Raw genomic sequence first — 24,641 nt, forward strand, 5'->3', positions numbered from 1 at the left:
CAGGGGCGCACATTACATAACTGAAGTCGAGTGCGGCCGGCGAGCTCTCAGCCAGTTACATCGGGCCGAGCCTGTTACACTAAGCCTAGCTCTGTGGTCTGAGCGGCTGAGCTCTCCCCGGGCGGACGGTACGCCGCCTGCCGGGCGCCGAGTGACGCCGAGCTCGGACCCACGTCAGCGCCGTCCCGAGCGATCGACACACGCCGCCCACAGACAGCCGCCAACAACGCCACCACGTCAACCGTAATAATTTATTTGTCCAGCCAGAAACCGGCGCTCCACGGAGCGGTGAGCTCGGAAGGTTACAGTCGACTGCTGGGGTGGAGGGCGCGCGGCGCGCGGGCCGGCCCCGCTCAGCCGGCGCCTGAGGTAGAGCGCTGAGGTCAGAGTGGCCGGCGCCGCGGGACGGCCGCCTTTGTACCGGCGCACAGCGGCCGGCCCAAGACGGCCGGCCGCAACTACCGATAGTCTAACAACTCAAATACCAATAAACATAGGTACATGCACGGCAGCGGTAGTATACGGGGCGCGCGGCGGGCCGGCGGACCGGCCGCCGCGCCCGTACACCAACAGATACAGCGGACGGCGGCGGCGCGGGCGGGCGGCACCCGCGCCGTGCCGCCGCCGCCCAACACACCATGTAAGCAAAGAGTAACGGAGAACGGGTACTGAATGCAGCTATGATACAGTGTGGCGGCGCGCGGCGGCGGCCGGCCGCGCCGGCCCGGCTGCGCAGCGGACCTGAGGGAGCGGCCGGCGCGGCCGGCCGGCGCCGGCGCCACCGCGCGGGCGGCGCCCGACCGCCGGGCGAGGTAGGGGCACGCCTGCCAGCACTCCGCGGCAGCTCTCTGTCTCTCACTCTCTGGCATTGTCGCTCTCGTGGCGGCCCGGCGGTCGCGGCGCGCGAGGTAGGCTCGGTCGGTCTGGCTGATCGGCCGGGTAGGGGTGGGGTTCTGCCGGCGGGAGCCCGGGGCGCTCCCTGCAGGCTCCTCTTCTCTCTCCTGCTTTCCTTCTGTTTTCTGTTCACCTTGTCTTCTCTCTTCGGTCACTCTCTCCTGGGCCGCCGGCGGGCCCGGATTGTCCCGGCGGCCGCCCGGCGCGCGGCGGCGCGTCTCAAGTACGCGCGGCCCGTCTAGCTCTCTCGCATATAAAATTCAACAAAAATTTCATTAACACATATAAAAAATAAACAATTTACTCACTAGACATATAAAGACATCGATTCCCGCGCACCTATCAGCTAGCTGTTATCCGGTCGTGCGGTGGCGGTGACACGGAGGCGCACGATGGCGCCCCCGGCCGGCCGCTGGGCGCTGCTGGTTCTGAGGGACGGCTGGAGGGTCGTGGCGCCCTCAGCCGGTCCTGAGGGACGGCCGGAGGGCGTCTCCGGCCGGTCCTGAGGGTCGGCTGGAGGTGGCGGCGGACAGAGGAGAGAGTGGCAGAGGCTGGGCGTCGGTCGGTGGTGGCCGGTGGTCGGTGGTGGCGGCAGCTGCGGCGGCGGGAGCGTCACTAGATGAGCGGCTGCGGCGGCGGCGATAGGGGCGCGCGCGGTGGCCGGCCGGCCGGCGGCGCACCCTGCGCTACCAGCGCCCGGATACGCCGCTGCGCCGACTGCACCGAGTAGAAGGGCCCCACCATGTGCACGACCGTCTCCTCGGGCGCCAGGCCGTCCTCGGGCGGCTGCGGCAGTTTGATGACGGTGCCCGTGGAGCGCTGCAGCTCGCGCACGTTCTGGCCCTTTTTGCCGATGATGCGGCCCACCTGTGAGCTGGGCACGGTCAACTCGACCGGCAGCCGGACGTCCTCGATCCCCACGCCGTAGCCCTCCTCTCGCATCTTGTCAAATATCAAAAACTGCGCCTGCCGGGGACCGAGCGGGCGGGCGTCAGTACACACTACACAGCGACACTGGTGCTCAGACCAGCGGCTGAGACAATCAGCTGACTGAAAACGTAACGGACGCCATCTTTCTCAGATAGAAACAATCGCTTCGGACTAGTGTCTATAAACGATCAGCGTATAATTTTATTTGTGTGCACGGTGAAACCACCTGAGCACTAACAGCTCTAGCCGTCATGAGTCAGGTCAGAACAGTCGGCGGCTGCGCACAACTGCATCCCGTGATGGTCCAAGTGTCGCCGACAAAAAGGCACACTGCCCTTGCTACACCATATGTTTGTATCGCCTAAACCGCCTAAAAACGTGTCGGCCCGTATCCGGGTCACAGCTGCGCGGCCCGGGTCCCTCCCGCGGCGGAGGGGGGGGGGGGTCACTTACCTTCCACTGCGCCTCGGGCGTGCCGTAGATGGTCACCTTCCTCTCCGCCACGTGCTCCAGCAGCGGCGCCTTGTGTCCGCCGGGCTCGGAGCCGTCCGTGGGCGGCGGCGGCGAGTGGCGCGCGCCCGGCGAGCCGCCGCCGCCGCCGCCGCCGCCGCCCTCCTCCTCCTGCTGACCGATTTTGACCGAGGCGCCGCTGAAGCGGATCATGTTGCGGATGTAGTTGCCCTTGCGTCCGATGATGGCTCCGACGGCGGCGCTGGGCACGTACAGGCAGACGGTCTCGGAGGCGGGCGCCGGCTGCTGGCCGGCCGGCCCGCTCGGGTAGACGGGTGGGTAGGCGGCAGGCCCGGCGCCGTACAGGCCCGGCGCGCCGCGGCTGAAGCCCAGGCCGATGGTGGACATCATGGCCATGGGGTGCAGGCCCGGGTACATGATGGACTGCGGCGCCAGCGCCTGCAGGTCGTTCTCGTAGCTCTGGCGCAGCTTGGCCACCACCAGCCGCTCGGCGTCCGACATACCCTCCAGGCCGCCCTTGATGGTGATGGTCCGCTCCAGGTTGAAGCTGTTGATGTCGGCCACACTGCCGGACGGCGGGGACGGCACCGGTCAGCACAGCGCGGGGACGGCAGCGGTCAGCACAGCGCGGGGACGGCAGCGGTCAGCACAGCGCGGGGACGGCAGCGGTCAGCACAGTGCGGGGACGGCACCGGTCAGCACAGTGCGGGGACGGCACCGGTCAGCACAGTGCGGGGACGGCACCGGTCAGCACAGCGCGGGGACGGCACCGGTCAGCACAGCGCGGCTATAGCAAAGATAAACATAGTGCGGCTACGGTAGAGTCAGCACAGCGCGGCTACAGTAGAAATAGCACAGTGCGGCTACAGTAGAGTTAGCACAGTGCGGCTACAGCAGAGATGAACACAGTGCAGTTTACAGCGGAGCTACTCGGGGGATGCCCGATGATAAAATCGCCGAACGGGCGCTTTTCGGAGGAGGACAGCATCTTTTGTCGAAAAAATAATCATAATATTTAAACTTAAAATATCTAACTTGTTCTCGTCACAAGTTGCTTTGGACGTAAGAGTAGACGTCTACGTCAACGTCTACTATTACTGAGTGGACGTTATTGATTAAACTTTCCAATAAACAGCATACAATAAGTTATGGGTTCTCCAAAGGATTATGATCAATGATGCAGTAAACGAGTAGAGAGTAAAGACGGAGAGACAGAGACAGAGACAGAGACAGAGACAGAGACAGAGAGAAAGAGAGAGAGAGAGAGAGAGAGAGAGAGAGAGAGAGAGAGAGAGAGAGAGAGAGAGAGAGAGAGAGAGAGAGAGAGAGAGAGAGAGAGAGAGAGAGAGAGAGAGAGAGAGAGGAGAGAGAGAGAGAGAGAGCTCCAGGCCCGTCTCCTCACCTGGACACGGTGATTTTCGTGTCGGTCTCCTCCATCACTCGTTTGATGACGTTGCCGCCCTTGCCGATGATCCGTCCGATCAGGTTATTGTGGGCCAGTATTTTCAGCGGCACTTCCCTGTGAACGCGGGCCGGCCGTCACAGCTGCTGCTCCGCCCACACGGAGACCGAGGCGGAGACGGAGCCGGACCTCGGGTCATGGAACACTGGGGTCTGAACTGGGGTCAAACACACCAGGCTATCTGGGGACAGCTGGGGTTCACTGGGGTCTGAATTGGGGCCAGTCAATCTGGGGTCACACTGGGATCTTCAAGGCAGCTGGCACGAACTAACCCAATATGTAACACACATTACCTAAACAATTCATCGGCGCATCACTCCCGGGTACAAATAAAAATATCCCATCATGAGCAATGACCTATCGCGGTGTTTGCAGACAAGCTGATGTGTACTCGTATGTAGGTATGTGCTATGGTTTACTATGCAGATTTGATGTAAATAATCTAGTATCTAAATTAGACAGAGTACGGCATCGACGTAAAATGACAGTGAACATTTCACTGCAGCCACCTGATCAGCTCGTTATAGTGTGACGAGGCGACGGGCTCGGACAGGGTATAGGTGCGGGCGCCAGACCGCTCCTCCGACTTACCCCTTATTTGTATTGGCCGCCTCTTGCATCATGACTTCAATGATTTTCTTGCACGCATTATCACAGTTTTCGGGGTTGCCATATATCGTAATGGCCTTCTCTAAGGAGCCAGTGTTGTCCTTTCTATGCACATCAACCCTGCGAAAGACAAGGACACGTAAGTCAGCAAATAGTCGACAACTTCACCCTCCATCCAGCAGCCGTTAGACCGTGCCGAGACCGGGGCAGTGCCAGCCTTACATGTCCACTGTCCAGGTGTCCGCCAGGTCCAACCGGGGCAGTGCCAGCCTTACATGTCCACTGTCCAGGTGTCCCCCGGCCCAACCGGGGCAATGTCCAGGTGTCCGCCCAGCCCAACCGGGGCAGTGGCAGCCCAAATGTCCAGGTGTCCGTCCATACAGTCCAGTCTAATAACGCGACACGGACCCCCGGCCCGAACTCATCCGCCAGAGCATCATAATCGGCCGACTTTTGTCATAACTTAACTCGCAAACCAAATGTAGCGGGTAGCCAGAGAATCCCAAACATTTCTCAGCACTGGATAGGGATGAGACTTAATCAATTTATCCCACATAAGTAGCTGGACTATCGGTATAGCATTGCACACAGCGAAATGCACGGGCAGCGGTGGTTTCATGTTCGTGTCACTCTTTCAGCCGCTCGGGTCGCGTGACCCCCCCCCCCCCCGTTTTCGTCCCCGCCGACCCCCGCCCCCCGGGCAGGCAGCAGCCGGCGGTCAGTGACCCCAGCACGGGGAACGCTTCCACCTGGGAATTTCCTGTTTGTGATCAATGTGAATGGAGTTGAGGTTAGCGGCCATGTCGTGCTATACAAGTGAACATCGTGTATGATTTTCCTGTTCGCGACTGGGGCACAACGGACACTGACATAGTGGCTCAGTCAGCCCTTCTTCGAGCGAGGACCATCGCAATGAGGCGGTGAACCATGACGCAATTGAAACTTGAAAGTTGAAATACATCTTCCAATGATACAAAATATACATATACCTGCCAGGAAATGTATCGTGGTAACGCAAAAGGGTACCTACATTGGGCCAAAGGAAGTATAAAATAAAGTGATGGTTTTGTGCCCTAACAGAAGCCACTTTAGCAACAGTTCAGTTGATTTTCTTCGACTCAATGTATCAAAATACCTTTCCCTGCCGATGCCCGGTTCATTGTGTTAGTATGGGCTTGAAATGGGCCTTGGTCAGTACGTTATCGCATTGTTGTGCCATGTCTGTAGCACACTGTGCGGAAACGTGCGGACTGCGGAAGTACGCATGGCATGGCACAAGCCAGCAGTCCGCATACATACATAATGCATTACATGTTAAAGGTAGTGTGCCACCTTTGAAAGATTTCCCATTTTATTTTTCCTAGGATAAGAAGCTTCTGTTTTTACCTAATATCGCAAAAAAAATCAAAAATGGGCCTGGAATAGTGCCTTTTTCGCCTAAAAGTTTTTCGGTTTTTAGATATGTATAACAACTGTAGTGGGCTCACCTGCAAACAGGCGTCGGGCAACAATCGCGAATGCGGCGCACTTGTGACAATAAGCAAAGGTCATTATAGTGTTACGACCATAGATATAAAAGACTAGATGGGACATTGGCAGTGTTTTAGTGCGTGCGACTGGCCGCCATGTTTGTGAGGGCGGGAATCTGCGGCGCTGTGTAAACACTACGGGAGGAGGGGGGTATTTGAGACTGATTTTGTGGTATTTTTCGACCGAAAAGTGCTAATCTTTTTTGCTCACGGCATTCTTTGGAATGTGTAGATTGTGGAACAAGTGCTGAAATATGCTTATCTATTGTAATTTGGCTACGTTAGCCTTAGACATGTTGCACTGTTGACGCTGATGAAGAATAGGCGGCACCAAAGGTAGATTTGCTTGGCATGCCTGTTTTAGATTTAATTCAGCTCCCATGTTTTTTTTTGTGCACACCACAATCCTTTAATTATTCTTGCATGGATAGAGCATCAGTCATATGATTTTTCACAAAGAAAGCTTACCTAGATAGGTACCAGAACATTGGCAGCGGAAAGCAGACTCATTACCTACACTTGCTTTGCCTGCTCACTTTCTACTGTTGCCTTCAATGGACAATATTTATGAAGTAAGAAGGTTTTATGATTATAGGTTTTAAATAAGTACTTTACTTAATGTCATCAGTTAGTATTAAATAGTAGTTCAGTGCCAAACGAAAAATCCATGCACTATGCCAGATGCCTCGGGGGCTCTTATCCGCTCTGGGTTCAGAGTGCAGTGGCATACCACGCTCACCCTCAACCAGAGCTGATAGATAGGTAGTGAAAATGCCAGACGTCGTGATATCTGCACCAGTGAACCGTGTCGCACATTTGATCCCAATAATGAACAGCACAGGGGTGACGTAAAAATGTGCGTTAGTTGGAGCACCTAAACTCAGATTGTCATTACCTAATTAGTTTTCACATTGTAAAGCTTAAACTACACTTCATGCTCTTTTGGCTCACCTGTTATCAGTATCAGTAAATAGGGTATTAGTAAATCTGGCGTTACCATCAATGCTAAGTGCTAACAAGTAAATATGAAGTCCAAGGAAGATAAAAATCATAATCTTACTTGACCTAACCTTACCTACTAACCTAACTAACCTACAACCTGCAAACCTCAACCTACATACAACCTCCATACCTGCAACCTACCCACCTACAACCTACCAACCTTATATGTGCCGACGGTGGCACCAGATTTATGGATACCCTTATTTGTTAGGTACTTCACTCCACTTCTCATTTTATTTGAAGCTCATTTAAATTCTTGTATTTAAGTCTGTGTAAACTATTATTTTAAAAACCTGATGCTTTTCCATGACTGTAATCTCACTGTTTGCTATGTGTATTTTGTAGTGTGTACTGTGTGCAAATCCAGTATCCTACACTTGTATGCTACAGGCCTTGTTTTGATCTGACTAACTGTTAATATGTTTCAGCTTTAAAGACTAGTATCTTTTGAAATTGAAATTTGCCTCTCAGTCTCTCAAGAATCAAGATGCCAAATAGATGTGCAGGATTTGATTGCTGACAAACCAGGGATGAGGCTCAAGAGTCAAGAGATCACCCTGCATTGGCAAGTAAAAGCTACAGACTCTTGTTTTTTTATATTGTTACAGGTTATCTGCCACCGAGAGCGATTGCTGTAGTTCAATTTCTTGCATCAAAATTGGCAGAATAGGTATAACTTCACTGATCACTCTGACGTCATTTACGGCCGACCTATGGTAGCTACACAATTTTTATTTCTATAAAATGTTTGAGATTGATGCAGCCGAAGGTACTGCAAGTTTCGTATTGACACGTCTAGTGGTTTAGAAATATTGCAACAAATATATATTTTAATTTTTTTTTCAATATATAAATGTAAATATTCTATTGCAGAAAACAGGAGAGGGGCTCTGTAGAGCCCCACCCTCCAGTCATGCGTGGGTAAAGGCCCATCAGTCACTAAAACCAGAATAAGTGCAAAAAATTATTACCAAATGCCCGGAGACTGCTTTACCATTGCCAACATGTGTGTGTGTGTGTGTGTGTGTGTGTGTGTGTGTGTGTGTGTGTGTGTGTGTGTGTGTGTGTGTGTGTGTGTGTGTGCGTGTGTGTGTGCGTGTGCGTGTGTGTCAACAATGTGTTAACAACAAATACAACACAATTGTGCCTGGCGTATGTTAACACTAAACACTATTAGCCATATTTTATTGATACTAATCGAACCTTCCAGGTGGCTGGAACAACCCCAGTGCCGCACAGTTCTGCGGGATATTCCGGCACCTGCTCCACCGCTGCGGCGTCCGGCCCGGCAGCACAGGGAAAGTGGCAGCCCTCGACCCGACCAGCATCCTGGCAGTCGGTCACACGACCAGCGGACGGGGAGCCAGCCTTACTACCTCGGCCTCCACCACCTCAGACAACGGTGCCACGGCTGACGGCACTCCACATCATCACGGAGCACGACTTCCAGCCTGGGCTGTCGTCTGGTGGGCAACATCGTCACCTACATCGCAGGGTTCGTGGTGAAGAAGGCGCTCGACTCTGTCAGCTGTAGCACCTGTCAGGAGGCCCTGGTGAGCGACATCCAGCCGGACGACATGACACAGCTTTACCACCTCTTCATCATCTCTGCCAGATGAGCTAAGGTGGGGACGGGTTACATGCCTGGGATCTGACTGAGACCCGCTCATACCCTGCCGAAGTGTTGGTGATTTCAGCGGTCAGCTGTCTCTAGCCGGTGTCAGTGAGTGGCGGCCAGCTGCCGCTGGAGTGGGTATCTACCGTCGATAGCTGCTGTGTGGCGGATAGCGTGGATTTGGATGGACACTTCATATTAATGAACAGATCAATGTCTGGCCGATAAAAGACGTATTTTGTCGATGATTGCTTAGTGACTGAGTGGGTCCACTGGCGACCAATGCAGTGGGCGCTGGGTTAACGCCTCGCCTCTTGTGATCGTGTCGATATGTAGCACTGTTAATTGCCGATTCGTTGCCGGCCGTCTCTGCTCCGTGGCTGGCTGATCCGGCACAAACTGGTGTTCGTGGCTGAAGGCGCGGCTACAGTTACACTAGCTCGCCACGTGCCTGTGCGACTATCGTCGGTGCTGTCCGCAAGGGCGATGTCGGTGCCTGTAGGGGGCGCGGATTGATTCAAAGTGAGGAATGGGTCATCGGAGCTCGGGTCAGGTCATGTTCGGCTAAAATAAGCGGATTTTGCGATTTGCCGCATCCGGGTGAATTTCCTTGCCTTCTAGTGCATGTTTATGCATTTTACATGCGTTTTTTTAGTGTTGATGTCTAGATAACGTGCATTTGCCTCGAGGTCAAGGCTGCGCTTCATATGGGCAGTTTTCGGAGCATCTTGCTCATTTTATTCGTAATCCTTAATTATGTTTGCGGATTTGTGCTCGCAAATCATTTTTTAAAGTAAGATTGACACGGGATTCGAGATCGGCGCCCATAAATACACTTCACATGACCCGCCATGTGTCAAGGCCATCCGAGGTCATCTAAGGTCGCTGACCTTGTATGACCTTATGTGACCCGGTTCGCTAGATTTCGAGATGAGGTTGATTGGGAATGATGTAACCCATTTCGCCGACAGATCACGCGTTTTGGTCGATTTTATAGCGAAAGATCTCAAACTCCAGTGACTTTACTGGTTCGATTTCCAGTGTTTGACCTGACCTCTGAGTTCACCCGTTGACCTAGTACCCTGAAATTTGGTATCACTGGTTTACTCACATCGCGGACAGCATACCTATTTTTTCCGTTCTTGCTCCGTCGAGGGGCGAACGGCTGGAGTTCACTCCGTTCACCCTGGCTTCCCCTACTCGTAAGACGCTGACAAACTACGAACGGGTGGGGGCTAAAATTGCACTTATCGTCGATCATTGTCCATTGCATACTGCATACATAGATATAAAGTATGGTAGCCATAATGGGAAACGAATTTTATCTTAAATTAGCATGCCAATTGCATCTACCTTCGGTGCCGCATATCCTTTATCAGCGTCTTCAGGGCTATATGTCTAGGGCTGATGTAATTACATTACTATAAATACACATGTTTCTGCCCTTGTTTCACAATCTACTCATTCCAAAGAATGCCATAGGTAAAAAAGATTAACATTTTTCGGTCGAAAAATACCACAAAATCTGTCCCAAACACCCCCCTCCTCCCATAGTGTTTACACAGCGCCGCAGATTCTCGCCCTCACCAACATGGCGGCCGCTGCTACGTATTCGCGAGTCGCTCCCGACATGGGGGTGCCCTATCTAGTCTTTATATCTATGGTTACGACCATACGACGTACGGGAATGAGTTATCAGCTGTCTAATCGTAGACAACACAATGTCGAGCCTTAAACTGTAAGCCCGTATTGTATTGTTTATTTTATTTGGCTGTCGAACATTATTTATGGTTTGAAATATGATTTTATGTAAAATAATTGATATGAAAAAGCCGTCTTATAAGTTATGACCCCATTTCACCACACGCAAGTGGCAGAAATGACAATGATCAGCTGACGCATTTTTCTTGGCCGAAGTCAGAGCGCGCGGCCCGACGCACCACGCGTATTTGGAAATTCCGACCTCGACGAGCATCAGAAGCCACCTAACAGGCGTGTTCGAAACCGCAGGAGATGGTGATGAACGGGTTTATCGAAACTTGATTGGATGAGCATATCGGTAATAGCGATTTCAGTGTGTGCATTTATTGTTCATAGTGGTGTGAAATGTGGTTGGGGTACGACCGACAACCCGTCGGGGCGAATTTCGCACTGGGGTACTCAAAATTTGAAGAATTTAAGACGTTTCCATGAGTTTTGAAGGTATGGATAAGTTCTAAAAATCCGGTTCTCCTTATCTGGGCCATTAACTCCATACGGTCCAAGAAAGCTGGCACACTACCTTTAATTGAGTAGAGCCAACATTTCCCGCGCCTCGGGAAGCAGAAATTAGTCGAACGAACGGCTGTTGCACGCGAGTCCAGTTCCAGCCCGTAACCGTTTGATGTACCGTTACAAGCTGAATGTCGCCTGATTTTGACGGTGGATGACTGATAGGCCACACAGCAGAATGCAGTGTAAGACCCTAATCGGTAACGCTTTTGAGGCTGGAGGCGTCCAGAGTCATAGAGACCGATGTCAATGTTGTATCACCTGGCACCCGACATCGGTCACAGGAGCGCTACGCCCACCGGCTGACGGTCTCAGGAGATCATGTACCGCCCCAGCAGCCCGTCCCTCGCGCGGCCCTCGGGTCAGCAGCCCGTCCCTCGGGCGGCCCGCGTGCTGGGTGCCCCTGACGGCGCCGGCTCAGCCAGCGAGGCCGGCAGCCGGCGGTTTCCACCAGTAACGGTGAGCAGCGCGCCCACGCAGCCGAATTAACATGCAAATGTCGCCGAGACACGACTGCTGGCCGTGAGCGGCTGCGGCGCTCCACGGCCCCGCGACCGTGACCGGTACCCTGTACACTGTACAGTACTCCGTGACCCTTCCACCGCTCCACGGCCCGCGGCCGTGACCTGTATGGCACCCCGTGACCCTTCGACACCCCTGCGGCCGTGACCTGTAAATACCCCTACCAAATTTCCATAGCCCCGCCGCCGTGACCTGTGCGGTACCCCCGTGACCGGCTGCGGCGCTCCACTGTCCCGCCGCCGTGACCTGACAGTCCCCTGTAACCCTTCCAGCGCTCCACAGCGTCCACTGAGCCGTCCTCTGTGTGCTCTGTGTGATCTGTCCTCACCAGGCGCGGGTGCTCTGTGTGATCTGTCCTCACCTGGCGCGGGTGCTCTGTGTGATCTGTCCTCACCTGGCGCGGGTGCTCTGTGTGATCTGTCCTCACCTGGCGCGGGTGCTCTGTGTGATCTGTCCTCACCTGGCGCGGGTGCTCTGTGTGATCTGTCCTCACCTGGCGCGGGTGCTCTGTGTGATCTGTCCTCACCTGGCGCGGGTGTTCCGGGTGATCTGTCCTCACCTGGCGCGGGTGCTCTGTGTGACCTGTCCTCACCTGGCGCGGGTGCTCTGTGTGATCTGTCCTCACCTGGCGCGGGTGCTCTGTGTGATCTGCCGGATCGTGTTGCCCTGCCGGCCGATGATGGCGCCCACCATCTCGCTGTTGACCAGGATACGCAGCGGAAAGTCGGCCTGGGGCGCCGGCTGGCCCGACAGCGCGCCGAACGGCATGCCGGGGCGGCCGGCGGGCCGGGCTCGGGGCGGCCGCCCGCCGCCGCCGCCCCCGCCCAGACCGTCCAGCGCCGGGCCGCCGCCGCCGCCGCCGCCGCCGCCCCCTCCGTTCATGCCGTGGTCGTTCATCTGGTTCATGACTCTGCCGGAGGGACATACGGAGGTCAGTGGTCGCCGTGGCCCACCGAGGGCCGCAGGGAAACACAAAACATGGTCAACCGGCTGGCAACCAGACAGCATCGGTTCACAGAATCGTGGTGGCGCGCACACACTCAGCACAGTCTCCCGGCCACTCCTCTGGGCAGGAGACGGCCGTGAGTGTCGAGGGCAGGGCGCCGAGCCGCCCGATTGGTGGCTCCTCTCTGCAGCGCTTCCCTCGCGCGACACGGGGACATGACCACGGACCACCGTATGCCGCACACTTCGCAGCTCCACATCGGACGCTTCAAGTCTGCGCTATCTGTATAATGCCGCTTCGAACGCTTGAAAGGCCTTCTCAGAACATCGCCTATGTTTAACCCGGCAGTTGCTGGGGTATGTATTTCGCCACCCACCGTTTGCTGGGAGGGGGCGTTAAACGCCCCCAGCCGATAACTCGAGAACCAATAGGCGCAGCGAAACGCACGAGGCGGCAAACGAAAGAACGCGACGAGACGCTTCAGATGAGTACTTTAAAGTTGAATTTTGAGGTCACATGTCGGGTCAAGGTCAGGTCAAACACCTGAAATCGGGCTTTCAGTAGCATGGACTTCAGGATTTCGCAATGGGCGCCTCTCGCCATAAACTCTGTCAGAACGGTGCACAATCCATCATCTAAGGCCTGCAAGAGTGTCAGGTCTATGTAGGGGTCAGTCAAGCATAGGTCAGGGTCAAGGTCAGGTCAACCGGGTAGGCACATATCCCCAAAAATCAAAACTGATATTCGCAGCCTGACACATGTTTTATGGGTAATTTGGGGCGTACAACACGATGGTGACATTCATTTTATCATATGTGTACGTGTTTGGCTCAAAAAGTTCAATTTAAGAAATGCATGTATCATGGTCGTGATTCGTGAAGTAGTCACGAGAAATTGCCAAGATTCAGTTCAAGATTTTGGAAAATGCGGAACGATAATCAATAATCGAAGATAGCCATTTGATTGTTCATGGTGTTGGCAGTCTAATGGTGTTTACGGTATGTCTGTATGTCAATCCTGTGATTTTATATGATTTTTTGAACATATGCCGTTTTTGGTCGAAAACTCAGAAATCATGACGCACTAAAACCTCGATATCTCAAAAAAAATTTCCGACCGATTTTTTTTTTGAAACTTTGTCACAATAAACTTCAATCAATTCCCTACAGGTACCCAAAATTTGGCGCGCCGCAGCGCGCCATTTTTATGCTATGGCCCGGCGAAAAAAGTGGGGGCGTTTAACGCCCCCCCCCCCCCAGCAACTCGCGGGTTAAGAGATAAATGCTACCAACGGTCACCATAAAAATATCGAGAACGATTGGCGTAACACTGGGTTACTTGTCAGTAAGATGGTCATTGGTCAAAATAAACGGTGTTATTGCCAGAGATATGTAAGCAGTTCATCTCCAATAACCTGTCAGGACGGGATAGTCGCCCAACTAGCTGTCAGCTGACGGTCCAGCCGTTCGACGAGTGCTGGATCTTTGGGCAATATTCCCAGAGAACGCCATCGCCCGGCCGCCACTTTATTCGCCAGTGCTTCGGGAGCTCGGAGCCTTAAATCTGTCCGACGCGGACAATATCCGACGCGGGGCCGCGGGGCGCGCCACTGCCGTCCGTCACCAGTGGACGCCGGTGGACGTCGGTGGACGCCGGTGGACGTCGGTGGACGCCGGCAGGATGCCGGTGGACATCAGTGGACGCCGGTGGACTCCGGTGGACACAGCCGACACAGGTCGGATGCCGGTTGGTGCTGGTGGACGCCGCTGGACGCCAGTTGGACCCTGGACGCCGGTGGACGTCGGTGGACGCCGGTAGGACGGGGGACGGGGGGACGGTCGTCACAGGTCACAGGTCTCCGGTGGACGCCATCGGCAGCACACAGCACACAGGCTACCGGTCGCCGCCGTCGTCACAACAGGTCGACAGCCGGCCGAATAAGGCGGCGGATCGAGCCGGACGGACGAGACTGCCAGACTGGCGGGGCGGGACAAGACAGGAGGGTAGGACAGTGGGACAGGCGGGGCGGGGCTACACGGTGAGCGGGACGGAGCTGCGGGACAGCGAGACAGGCGGGACGGGACCACAGACCCGGTCACCGCGCTCTTCAGCTGCCTCCTCTGCTCCCACCCCATCCCCAGTCACCACGGGAAGGGACGGAGTGCCGCCCTCCACAGACACACACCGACCGCCCTCAGCTGTACTCAGTGGTCAGCAGGGCAGCCTCGCGCCCCGCGCCGCGATGACAACTCACTTCTCACAGCGGTAATTGACTTCAGGCGGCGCCCCTCGACTGTTAATGAGCTGAGCGGCGCCCCCGCCCCGCGCCGCCGAGCTCGTGACAGACTATCGGCGCCCCCCCCCCCCCGACCTATGGACTCCCGGCGCCATCTCCGGGCCACTAACTGCCGCCGACCTATGGACTGGTCACACGCCATAAACAAGATTGTCTGCGAACGGAGCCACACACGACGAGGCGAACACCAAACCGCCGAGAGACTAGAGGAGACTCCATATAACCATTGAGTCGCCTGAAAACACCGAGAGACGACAAGGGGCGGGCTCCATAGAGAAGCTCATTTGCATATAACCCCGGGGGCTGTCTGAAACCAGACAACAGGGGGCTCCATGGAAACCCACTGAACTACTGGAGCCGTCTGAAACCATCCGGTAATGGCCGGGTCGCCCAGCTCGGCCCAGCTGGCTCCAGATAACTGACACTTCAATGGGTGGGTTTAGTAAAACGCCTAAATGGTTAACGGTCTACTTCCGTTCGTAGCCTCACTCAGGGAAGCTGATAAACTATCGGAGATACAGAATGACGCTTCACGTGAACTATGCACAGAGGCGGGTCCTATCACTAGCCGTGAAGTGCTGCAAATTGCTGCCTATCTGTCCGACAGCCCTGTCGACGATAACTGCCCGCGCCGCCCCCGCGACCTCAGCTATCGGTCCGCCGCCCCACTGCATCGTCCGGCCGCCCCAGGCCGGGCCGGGCCGCGGTGGAGCGCTGCCTCCCCACACGGGCGCGTGGCCCGTGTCAGACCGGCCGGCTGGCGTCTCCATCCAGCCGGGCTCATGGGCCAGACACGGACTGCCCAGGCACCCCGGCGGCGCCGCCGACCTGCGTGTCTCCCACGCGCCGCGGGGGGGGGGGGCAGGGGAAGGGAGGGGACCAGGAACAGCCGGCGTCTGACCAAGTGATCTGACAGAGCCTGCACGACGTTCGGATAGGGTCCGTGAGAAACCATCGACTCCACGGGGAATCGCCACGCCGCGTTCCGACTGGCACTCGGCTCACTGGCGCCCTGCACGATAGACGAGCTGGGCAGACGGCAATGGAGAGATTCCTGCGGTACATGGGCGGGCCAGTGGACAAACCGAGCCAGTGGACACGACAGCTGACACCTGAAGGCGACCGACAGACACACGGCTGCGACTGACACCGCCACGGCGACTGACACCGACACGGCGACTGACACCGCCGTGCCCGCTCGCCGACCCCCGGGCGCCCGGCGAGCGGCAGCTCGAGTCGATGCGACACGCCGTAAGTAGGTCACCAAGTGGGCCGTCAACAAGGCAGCGTAGCGGGGCAGCAGCGGTGGGCGGCGGGGTCCGGCCGCCGCCGGCAGCGGCGGGGTACGGTACGGCAGCAGTCGGCGGCCGGCCGGCGGCGCAGCGGCACCGGTCACCGAGCTGCGCCCGCCCGGTCGGCCGGTCGCGCCGCATACCAAGGCTGAATCACGGCCGGCGGCCCCAGCGGAACGGACGGACGGACGCCTGCCACGTCAGCGCCCGAGTACGGCGCACTGCGCTGCCGGCAGCGGGGCGCCGCGCCGTCACACGGCCGCTGCTGGTCACCACTCACCGGCCCCTCAGCACTCACTGCGGCGACAGCCCGCTGCACCCGGCGCTGCCCCTCGGCCCGGGCCGCCGCGCCCCACCTGGGCCCCGGCCGGCACCTACCTGATCAGGCTCCGGCGGCGCAGTGGCGGCCCCTCCCACTCGGCGTCAGCTCAGCGAGCGCCGGCCGTCGGCACACCACCCCAACACGTCCACCGCCGGCCGGCGGCGACAGCTGACTGCGGCGCGTCAGCTGACATCCGCCCCGCCCGGCCCCCCGCCCCCCCCCCCCCCCCCACACACACACCGAGCGCCGGGCGGCGTTCCCAGGGGGGCCGGCGGCGGTCGGCGCGGGGCGGAGTGGGGCACACAGGGGTACGTGCCGCCGTCCCGTACCCCATCGGCTCTCCCCTGTCGATTGCAGCCCTTTTCCAACGGGTCGGCGTGACGAGCGGCGACCACCGAGGCGACATACCCTGCCACCTGGCGGCCGGGCGGCGAAGCTGGCACGGCAGTCGTGCAGTGGAGGCCACGCCTCCGCGCGGCCAAGTGGGGAGCGGCGGCGGACGACCGGCCGGGCCGCCCTCCGCCGCCGTGCAGGGCAGGGCCCGCTCCCAGGGGTAGACGGGGGAGAGAGGCAGCATGGCGCGCCGCCGCACCGGCCGCCTCACACACATCCCCCGGCCCCAGCGAACACGATGTCCTCCCAGGTCGAGCCACGGTGTTTGTTTTGTTGATTTCGGCCCGTCCATTTCAGTGGCATTAGATGTGAGAATAAATGGGAAGGCATTGTGCTTTATGGATCATAGACTGATGCACCGCGCCGGCCGAGTCTATCCCGCTGCGACGAGAGGGCCCCGGTTACAAGAGCCACCCAGCCGCTCACACGGCCACCGCCGAGAGGGCTGTGCTTTCGGAGCTGCCCTCCATCGGTAGCCACGGCCGGAAACCGTCTGCTCGGAGGGGGTAATGTGGTCAAGGATGCGGAAGAGCTGGTCCCGACGTTAGAAAGGACAAATGTTATATCACTCAAACCGCCAGTATTATCGCCCCGAGTGGGGTGAAACCTGCTAGATACGACAGGGTGCTGCGTTCAACCTTCGTTATATAACTTCACACACGCCACACGGTCAGAGATGCAGCATCCAGGGGCACTGCGGTCGGGGTGAAACACAAGGTCTCCCGGACCGCTAGCTGTGACAGAGCAGCTGCAGACCCAGCTGTGCATCACCCAGCATTGGGCGCTGGCGGTGCCGGTGCGACCCGTGCCGCCGGCCCCTCAGACGCCCGGCGGCTATCAGAACGGTCCACTCCGAGCAGAAGCCGGGTCTGGGTGTCCTTCTGGAGGCCGGGCCCGGTCCACAGTCCGTGGCGGAGCGGCGCGATCAATATACCCGCCCGGGCCGGCCCGCACACACACACGCACACACACACACAGCCGGCGGCCGCCGTTAGGGCGCCAGTTTGTAACGATAGAGACGGCCGCCGAAAACAGACTCGAAACAGCCGGCCGCGCCACCGACACGACCGCTACGCCTGGGGCCGCCGGCCCCTCCGAGAGACCCGGCTCGGCCGCTGGCAGCGCGGCCGATTAATCGGATCGGTTTGACGTGATTACCGCCATGTCAAGCCGTCGATCGAAAAACTGGGCAGCGAGCGGCGCCGGCAGCGGTACGCTGTGCTGAGAGCCGGCCAGGCCCGGCCACCAGGCACCCCAGCCCCGGCCACGGCCCAGCGCGGCCACCAGTCACCCCAGCCCCGGCCACGGCCCGGCCATGCCACCAGTCACCCCAGCCCCGGCCACCAGGCACCCCAGCCCCGGTCTTGGCCCCGCACGAGCACCAGGCACCCCAGCCCCGGCCACGGCCCAGCGCGACTGCGAGACGGGCCTGTCCTCACCCTGGTCCTGCGGCGCGGAGGAGAGCACCGACCTCACATTGGCCCTCGCCCTGCAGCGAGAAGAAGGTCCACCCAACGGCGGTACCAAAGAGAGCTCCCTGAGGCCAGAAGAATTAACTATGGGTCAGTCTGTCCATACCTAAAAAATTGACTGTGGGAAATCATAAACAGACCACATGCCAAGCGAAGCAAGTCAGAATATGAAACGGAAGCAGCGATCTAAAACTTCCTGACAGTAGCGGCGGAACACCTTCAATTAAGGGGGCACCGCCGACTTTTGGTCCCATTCTTTCCATGCAACGCCCATAGGGCTAATGTTAAAATGCCAAAATCAAAGGGGGGCACGGTGCCCCGGTGCCCTCCCCGTTCCGCCGCTTATGCTTCCTGAAACGGCAATACGTTATAGTGTCATCGATAGATGATAAGAGGGTACCTGACAAATAATTCAGCCACTGGAATCGACTAGGCTAAAGATCGAGACATGCCCGTTTCTCAATCCGTGGTCGCTCCATCATCCAGCATCCGAGCAGTAGCGGAAAATTGACACCGCAATGGGCCGATACCTGCAGTGTCCCGCGTGGCTCGTCAAACGGCTTTTCGAGAGAGAAAAAAGATTACCATCCGTCGTCGTTCCCATGTTTGAGCTAGATATCACTAATGATTAGTGTGCCTGTTTTGAGCACACGCTCGACTGACAACCATTTAACGAAATGGAGCACGGAAACTCTTCCTTTGGAACTTTTCGCTGAACTCTGGGCGTTATAAAATTCTGGTTAACATTCTTTACGTAAATTCTGGATATTTTCACCGCATTTAGAGCTATTTGATGCCATCCAGTTGAGGTGCGACAATCCGCAGTCCCCGACCTCTGGAGACTGTGGGGGTCAGTGGGGTCCATGCTGTCCGTCCTTTACCAGCAGCTCCTCCCTCCCTGGACACTTCTGACGACCACCTGGGCTTAGTTGATACCCCTTACGTCCTGCATCTTGGTTGAACCGCTAAATGTACCTAGTATGCATGGCGATGCTGAGAAGGAAGCCTCGGCATGCCTGCCACGTCGCCGTGTCGACAAAAACAGAGCCGTTACGGCAGCACAGCGGCGGCGGCGGCGGCGGGGAGCTCGCCGAAGCTCGCCACAGCCGCGCCGCGGAGCGCTGGAAAACGGCCGCTCGCCGGCTGGAGCTCACCACTGTGTGGCGCAGAGACCGGGCCGACACACACCGAACAGGCGCGTCTCGGGACCGTCAGCCGGCACCTCTCACTGCGCTGGACAGCGGGCTGCTGGAGAGCTGGCTCCCCGGTACCCTGAACTCCCTCACCCTGACGTCGGTGACAGTGCCGACCTCAAGCTCGTGTCCCCCGGCCGATCGTCGCAGACGGCCCGGCGGCACGTTGGGTGGCTCGGTTCGTCCGCTGCAGTCCGGCAGGCAGACAGCGGCCGCCGCCCCGCGGACACGCCGTATCAGCACCAGGTCTGCCGTACGCCCGGTGCCGGCCACAAAAACCCGCCGCGCTGGCCGCACCACCTCGTGGACAGAGAGACGCGCGCCGCCCGGCGTGACGCCCTCCCAGGTGCCAGGAAACGGCCGAGTGATAGCGGGGAATCCGTCAAAGGGACGCGAACCAGCCTGTCTGAATGTCTGTCAACGTCGCGAAGGAGATCATATGTAGTTAACCCACTGACCAGGGACTCCGCCACCGGAGGAGGGGGGGGGGGATCGCGGGGGCCGCCCCCTAAATAATTTCACTTCCGTACTGACACCTCAATATATAAAACGATGCATTTTTGGGTCGGACCTGAAAATGTGGCGGAGCCCCTGTCACTGCCGCCTGGCGGAATAACGATGCTGCTAAGTAGGTACCACCGTTGCACCCAGCTCCAGCTGGCTATGAGGCCTGTGATAGCTGTGACGGCAGCGGCCGTGTTCCGGCCCGTGTCCCGTGTCCCATCACCCCGTCTTCCAGCTCCGGCTACCTGTGAGGCCTGTGATAGATAGCAGTGGCGGCAGCGGCCGTGTTCCAGCCAGTGTTCTGTGAGGACTGTGATAGATAGCAGTGGCGGCAGCGGCCGTGTTCCTTGTCCGATCACCTGGCCAGCCGCTAATGAAATCGATAAGGTGCGGCTGCCGCCGCGCTCCAGCCCGACTGGGGCACATGGGGGGGGGGGGGGCAGGCCCCGGACTGACCGAGAGCAGCGGGACGGACTGACAGTGGGACTGTGGGAAGGACTGACAGAGGCATACAGACTGCTGCCTGAAGGACAGACTCGCAGACAGACTGTTAAGTGTCCAGTGTCCACCAAATACCAGCAGCGACTGATAGCCGAGGCTGTCCAGCGCGGCCGCCGCCCGGTACGGCTCGGCCGGGACCGCTCTATCTCCTGCCTACCTGGTCAATTAGCACCGCTCTCTCGGCCGCCGCTACAGAACTCAGACGGTCCGACGGCCAGGGATTTGTCGCTGGGACGAGTGGTGCCGACCCCTCGCCGAGCGACCAGCGCTAGCCGCCGCCGGCCACAGTCACACACGCCCAGTGGTCCGTCCGAGCTCAGAACCCGTGGCCCATAGTCGCCGCCGCCCGCCATTCAGCGCACGGCGAGCTGGTCAAAAGCGACGACCCGTTCCGGACATTGGCGACGCACACATCGTCGACGTCGGCGGCCTCGATCGACCCGCGTCGGAGCCGACGGGCGGGACGGCTCGGCAAAAACAGCCGCTCCCGGGCGCCGCCGGCCGCCGCCGTCTGATTCGGTCGGGACCGACAGGCGCGCGGACAAACACCGGACCGGAGCCCGATTAAGTACCCGGTGTTCACGGTGTTCGGTGGACGTCTGTGGAGAGCCCAGTCACAAGTTCCCAGGGTGGCCATCGATTAAAGAGCCACCAAACATTTCTCCGATGCCCAATGGCCATTGCTAGCGAATTCGATAGATGCGCTTTATCAAGTCAGTAAAGAGTGGACTGGGAAAATGGAAACACCGCCCATATGGCGGCGACCCCGGGACATGTCTGAGGCTGGAGGCCGAACACGTCCTGGCGACCTCACCTCCGCGGGACGGAGCTAGAGTCGCACGAACATTTGGCACTGGGTAAAACAATGCAGGTGCCCTATGAAAGACAGAAAGAGTACCTTACTTCACACTTCCATTGCAACATCAATGCCAGTTCATAGTAACACATGCCGTTATTTATTTGCAGGAACCTTAATTGAAAAATATGAAAATCTTATCAATATCCAATGTGTGATATCCGTAGTTCGTAAGCACCAATAACATGCATTTCAGACTCGCTTTTGCCTGCCCAAGAGTGATTAACATCACTGTTAGCATCGGTGCCGGGTGGGTACTGTTTTCTGATAAACATTGCTAAGATTTGTTCCTATACTGTGAGGAAAAAAATCAATCGCTGCGGCCTGCTCGAGAAACAAATGCCACCCTTCAATACGCCAGTAGGTACACTAACTAGATAGTTTTCTATCTATGCGAGGCGAAGAAAACGGTTATTTTTCATTCATTCCGGAGAGTTCCCTATGCCCCCCCCCCCCCCGTTTCAGCCACCAGTCACAGTGCAGTGGGCGACAATCAAATGTCTCTGTCTCAGACTCCCAAACTGAGCGGTGGCTTCGTGTGAGTGGTGGCGGCGTCACTGAGAGTCGGCGCCGCACCGCTCACACCGCGCCGGTGAGGCGGAGCGCTGACAAACTGCGTGCACGCCGCGCAGCCTGGCCTTGAGGACGGACCGGCGCGCTGCGTGCAGTGCCGGAGGTGGGCGGCATTCCACCGGCCGGCCGTCCCCCGCAGCGCCGCCCGCGCGCGCCCCAAGCACAAACGGGCCGGCTAAACGCACACAGTGCGCCGCCGAACTGACGGAGTCCCGGGCTGGGGGGAGGAGTGACCTCCGCGCGGCCGTCAACAAACTTCAGGCCATAGGGCGACAAGAGGGCGGCACACCCCGCTCTGCGACCTGCCGCTGTAGTTGGTGAGCCGCTCGCCAAATAACGCAGGGCTGACTAGTGATCCATTCATTCCGTTCGTGTAGAGTCACGCCGGGGCTGGCTGGTGCGAATCGGGATCCGTTCGTCAAATCGCGCCGCGGCTGACTGCGGTGGCTGGTGAGCCAGCGTTGGTCAAATCGCGCTGGAGCTGGAGCTGTCCTGGAAGGCGGCGGTGTCCGAGAGACCGCCGTTTGGTCAGCGGGAGGTGCGTGCTCGCTGGGACGGCAGGGGACGGCAGAGTGGCCGCCGAGCACGGCCGGTAGGTATGTGTGGAGCACATCCTCAGAAACACGGCGGCAGCCATCAGTGGTTCCACGGGGCCCGCCGTCAGCCCGCGACGCTGCCAGGCCCTCGCCGGCCGCATGCACAGCGCCGGCCCGGCCCGCCGCCCGGCGCTCTCACGTGGCACGTCCGGTGGCCGCCATTGCAGCGTTGCACGCGGGGCGGGGCGGCCGTGCAGCCGGCAGCTGACGCCACCTGCCGGACCGTGACGTCACGGCCGGGCCACGTGACCGGCGATGGCGGCGGCGGCGGACGGGGGGAGAGGGGGAGGGGGGGGGAGCGTGCCGGCGGCGTTGAGGTAGGCCCGGCTGATTCCAGCGGCGCGCGGACGGCGGACGGGCAGAGGCGTCGTCCTCCGACGGCCGCCGATGGACGGGGAGGGGCGCGGCCAAAGGAGCGCCCGGCGGCGCGCCGCACACTCCTCGGCCGTCGGATGGCGCCGCGGCCGCCACACACATTGGAGGCGCCCCGACCGATTGGGCACGGGACCACAGCGGCATACAGGGACGGCGTTCTCCCGTCAACAATGGCAGCGAAGGGCTGAACAGCTCGGACTGCAGCGCGCCGAGCGCACAGCTGTAATGGACTGAACAGTGGACAACCGCGGCGCAGGGTGAACAGCTCGGACTGCAGCGCGCCGAGCGCACAGCTGTAATGGACTGAACAGTGGACAACCGCGGCGCAGGGTGAACAGCTCGGACTGCAGCGCGCCGAGCGCACAGCTGTAACGGACTGAACAGTGGACAACCGCGGCGCAGGGTGAACAGCTCTCATGGACTGAACCAAGACTACATAGTCAACCGCGCGCAGCTGAGTGTGATGAACCGTACATTTACATACAGCCGCGGAACAAGGAGAACAGCAATGGACCCAGCCGCAACACGCCGAGCGCACGGCTCCCATAGGCTGCTGGCCGGCCACCGGTCAGCACTAGCAGCCTTACTGACGGCGTACTCCGAACTGAGCGGGTCCTGGGAAGGGAACGGCGACTTCACAAACACATCGGGCATCTAAACGAAATAAAATCACTGACTTTTACCCTGTAAGGCGTCGAAAATTGGCGACGAACACACAAGAACTTCAGTTATATAGTGTAGCATTCCACCCGACGTCCAATACCACATTGTCTCTGCCAATGGCAGGAGTCTCCACCTCGGCATAGCATAAATGAATTCTGAAAATGAGTGGGGGGGGGGGGGAATGGGAAATGCACAATAGAAGTAAAATAATACAGGTATAGGTATAATATAGGTACAATAATTAGCACTACAGCCTACAGGCATCAATTTTTCATGTTGCAAACATTTTCGCATACCATTGTGCTTCGGCGATCAGTCTAGCCTTGTTATGCACCTGGTCCATCAAGTTTTTTTTTTTTTTCGTCCAAGCGTGCAATCTGCAGCTGCAGGCTGCAACAATAAGCAGCGCCAGCTTTTGCCGTAACTTTTTTCAGCTCCTCACTATTGCTGATCAGTGCGCATATAAAAACAGCGAGCAAAAACTATGCAAATACAAAGCCCGTGCACGCGCCGGTGCTCTGAGCCCGCCGGAGAGACCGGGCTTCATTCAGGCCGGGTCCACCCGATCCGGAGCCGGCGTGGGCAGCACGCGCTACGGATTGTCATTTTTCTGTTTGGGGGAGCAGCCGGCGGCTCACTGTCCCAGTGCGGCTCAGTGCGACTTTTTGTCCAGATAGGAGAGACAGTGGACGGGGCACCCTGCACAACAGGCGCCGCCCGCACCCGAGGGTATTAGGGAGTTTTTGCGCGGCGCTCAAAAACGGCCACAGCCGGTCGGTCGGCCGGCCGGCGGCGCAGGCGCGACGCGCCCGCAGCGGCTGGGCGGGTCCGTTTTTATGGAGCTGGCTGTCGGCGTGTGTTGTCGCACCAGCCGGCACAGGCAGGCGGGGAGGCAAGGCATAGGGAGGGAAGGAGGGAGGCAGCGGCACAGGGAGCCCGGGAGGGACAGGCGCAGGGAGCCAGGGCGGGACAGGCGCAGGGAGCCAGGGAGGGACAGGCGCAGGGAGTCAGGGAGGGAGGCACCGATACAGGGCAGGCGGCGCGATGGGCTGGACTTCTCAGACGATCACTGTTGCAGCAGGGACCACCGTTTACCCATCCATGGCGCCACAACTCCCACGTCAACAGCTCGAGAGCTTCAGCCACATCTACTGGCCGATCCGCTCTTCACCGGCGCGCCCAACTCTGAGCGAGACTTCCACTGAGTCTGCCTCTGCATCAACCAAATCAGCGCCACAAGGTTTGTCTTTCCGACGTTTGTCTGTCCCGATCAGTGGGCGCGGGTGGCCGGTCGGGCGTCAAGCAGGCCTGTTGCCGGCGCCCACCCGGCGCAACCGTCTGTGGTACGGCCTCC

The 24,641-nt window shown here is 58.4% G+C and overlaps 1 protein-coding gene and 1 long non-coding RNA gene across 3 annotated transcripts in view; one reads left to right on the forward strand and one right to left on the reverse strand.

Annotated features, from left to right (window-relative positions):
• Positions 1 to 237: 237 nt before the first annotated feature.
• LOC122369499 (insulin-like growth factor 2 mRNA-binding protein 1) overlaps positions 238 to 24,641 on the reverse strand; it is a 54,076-nt gene continuing 29,672 nt past the window's right edge. Inside the window, exons 1-6 of one of the 2 annotated variants that reach the window (XM_043344292.1) lie at positions 16,218 to 16,337; positions 11,931 to 12,215; positions 4,349 to 4,486; positions 3,698 to 3,814; positions 2,278 to 2,860; positions 238 to 1,860 (exon numbers count right to left, since the gene is read on the reverse strand). In XM_043344292.1, coding sequence (XP_043200227.1) covers positions 1,510 to 1,860; positions 2,278 to 2,860; positions 3,698 to 3,814; positions 4,349 to 4,486; positions 11,931 to 12,211 — 1,470 coding nt within the window. In that variant the 5' untranslated portion in view covers positions 12,212 to 12,215; positions 16,218 to 16,337 and the 3' untranslated portion in view covers positions 238 to 1,509. Of the gene's footprint in view, positions 1,861 to 2,277; positions 2,861 to 3,697; positions 3,815 to 4,348; positions 4,487 to 11,930; positions 12,216 to 16,217; positions 16,338 to 24,641 lie in introns of those variants that run through there. The other variant, XM_043344291.1, reaches the window with a different exon arrangement.
• Positions 6,030 to 9,968, forward strand: LOC122369500. The gene is made up of 3 exons (XR_006254411.1): positions 6,030 to 6,231; positions 7,326 to 7,466; positions 8,108 to 9,968. It is a non-coding gene; the product is annotated as an uncharacterized LOC122369500 (long non-coding RNA).

Source organism: Amphibalanus amphitrite, unplaced genomic scaffold, assembly GCF_019059575.1.
Source record: "Amphibalanus amphitrite isolate SeventyFive unplaced genomic scaffold, NRLGWU_Aamphi_draft 001042F_arrow, whole genome shotgun sequence".
NCBI lineage: Eukaryota > Metazoa > Arthropoda > Thecostraca > Balanomorpha > Balanidae > Amphibalanus > Amphibalanus amphitrite.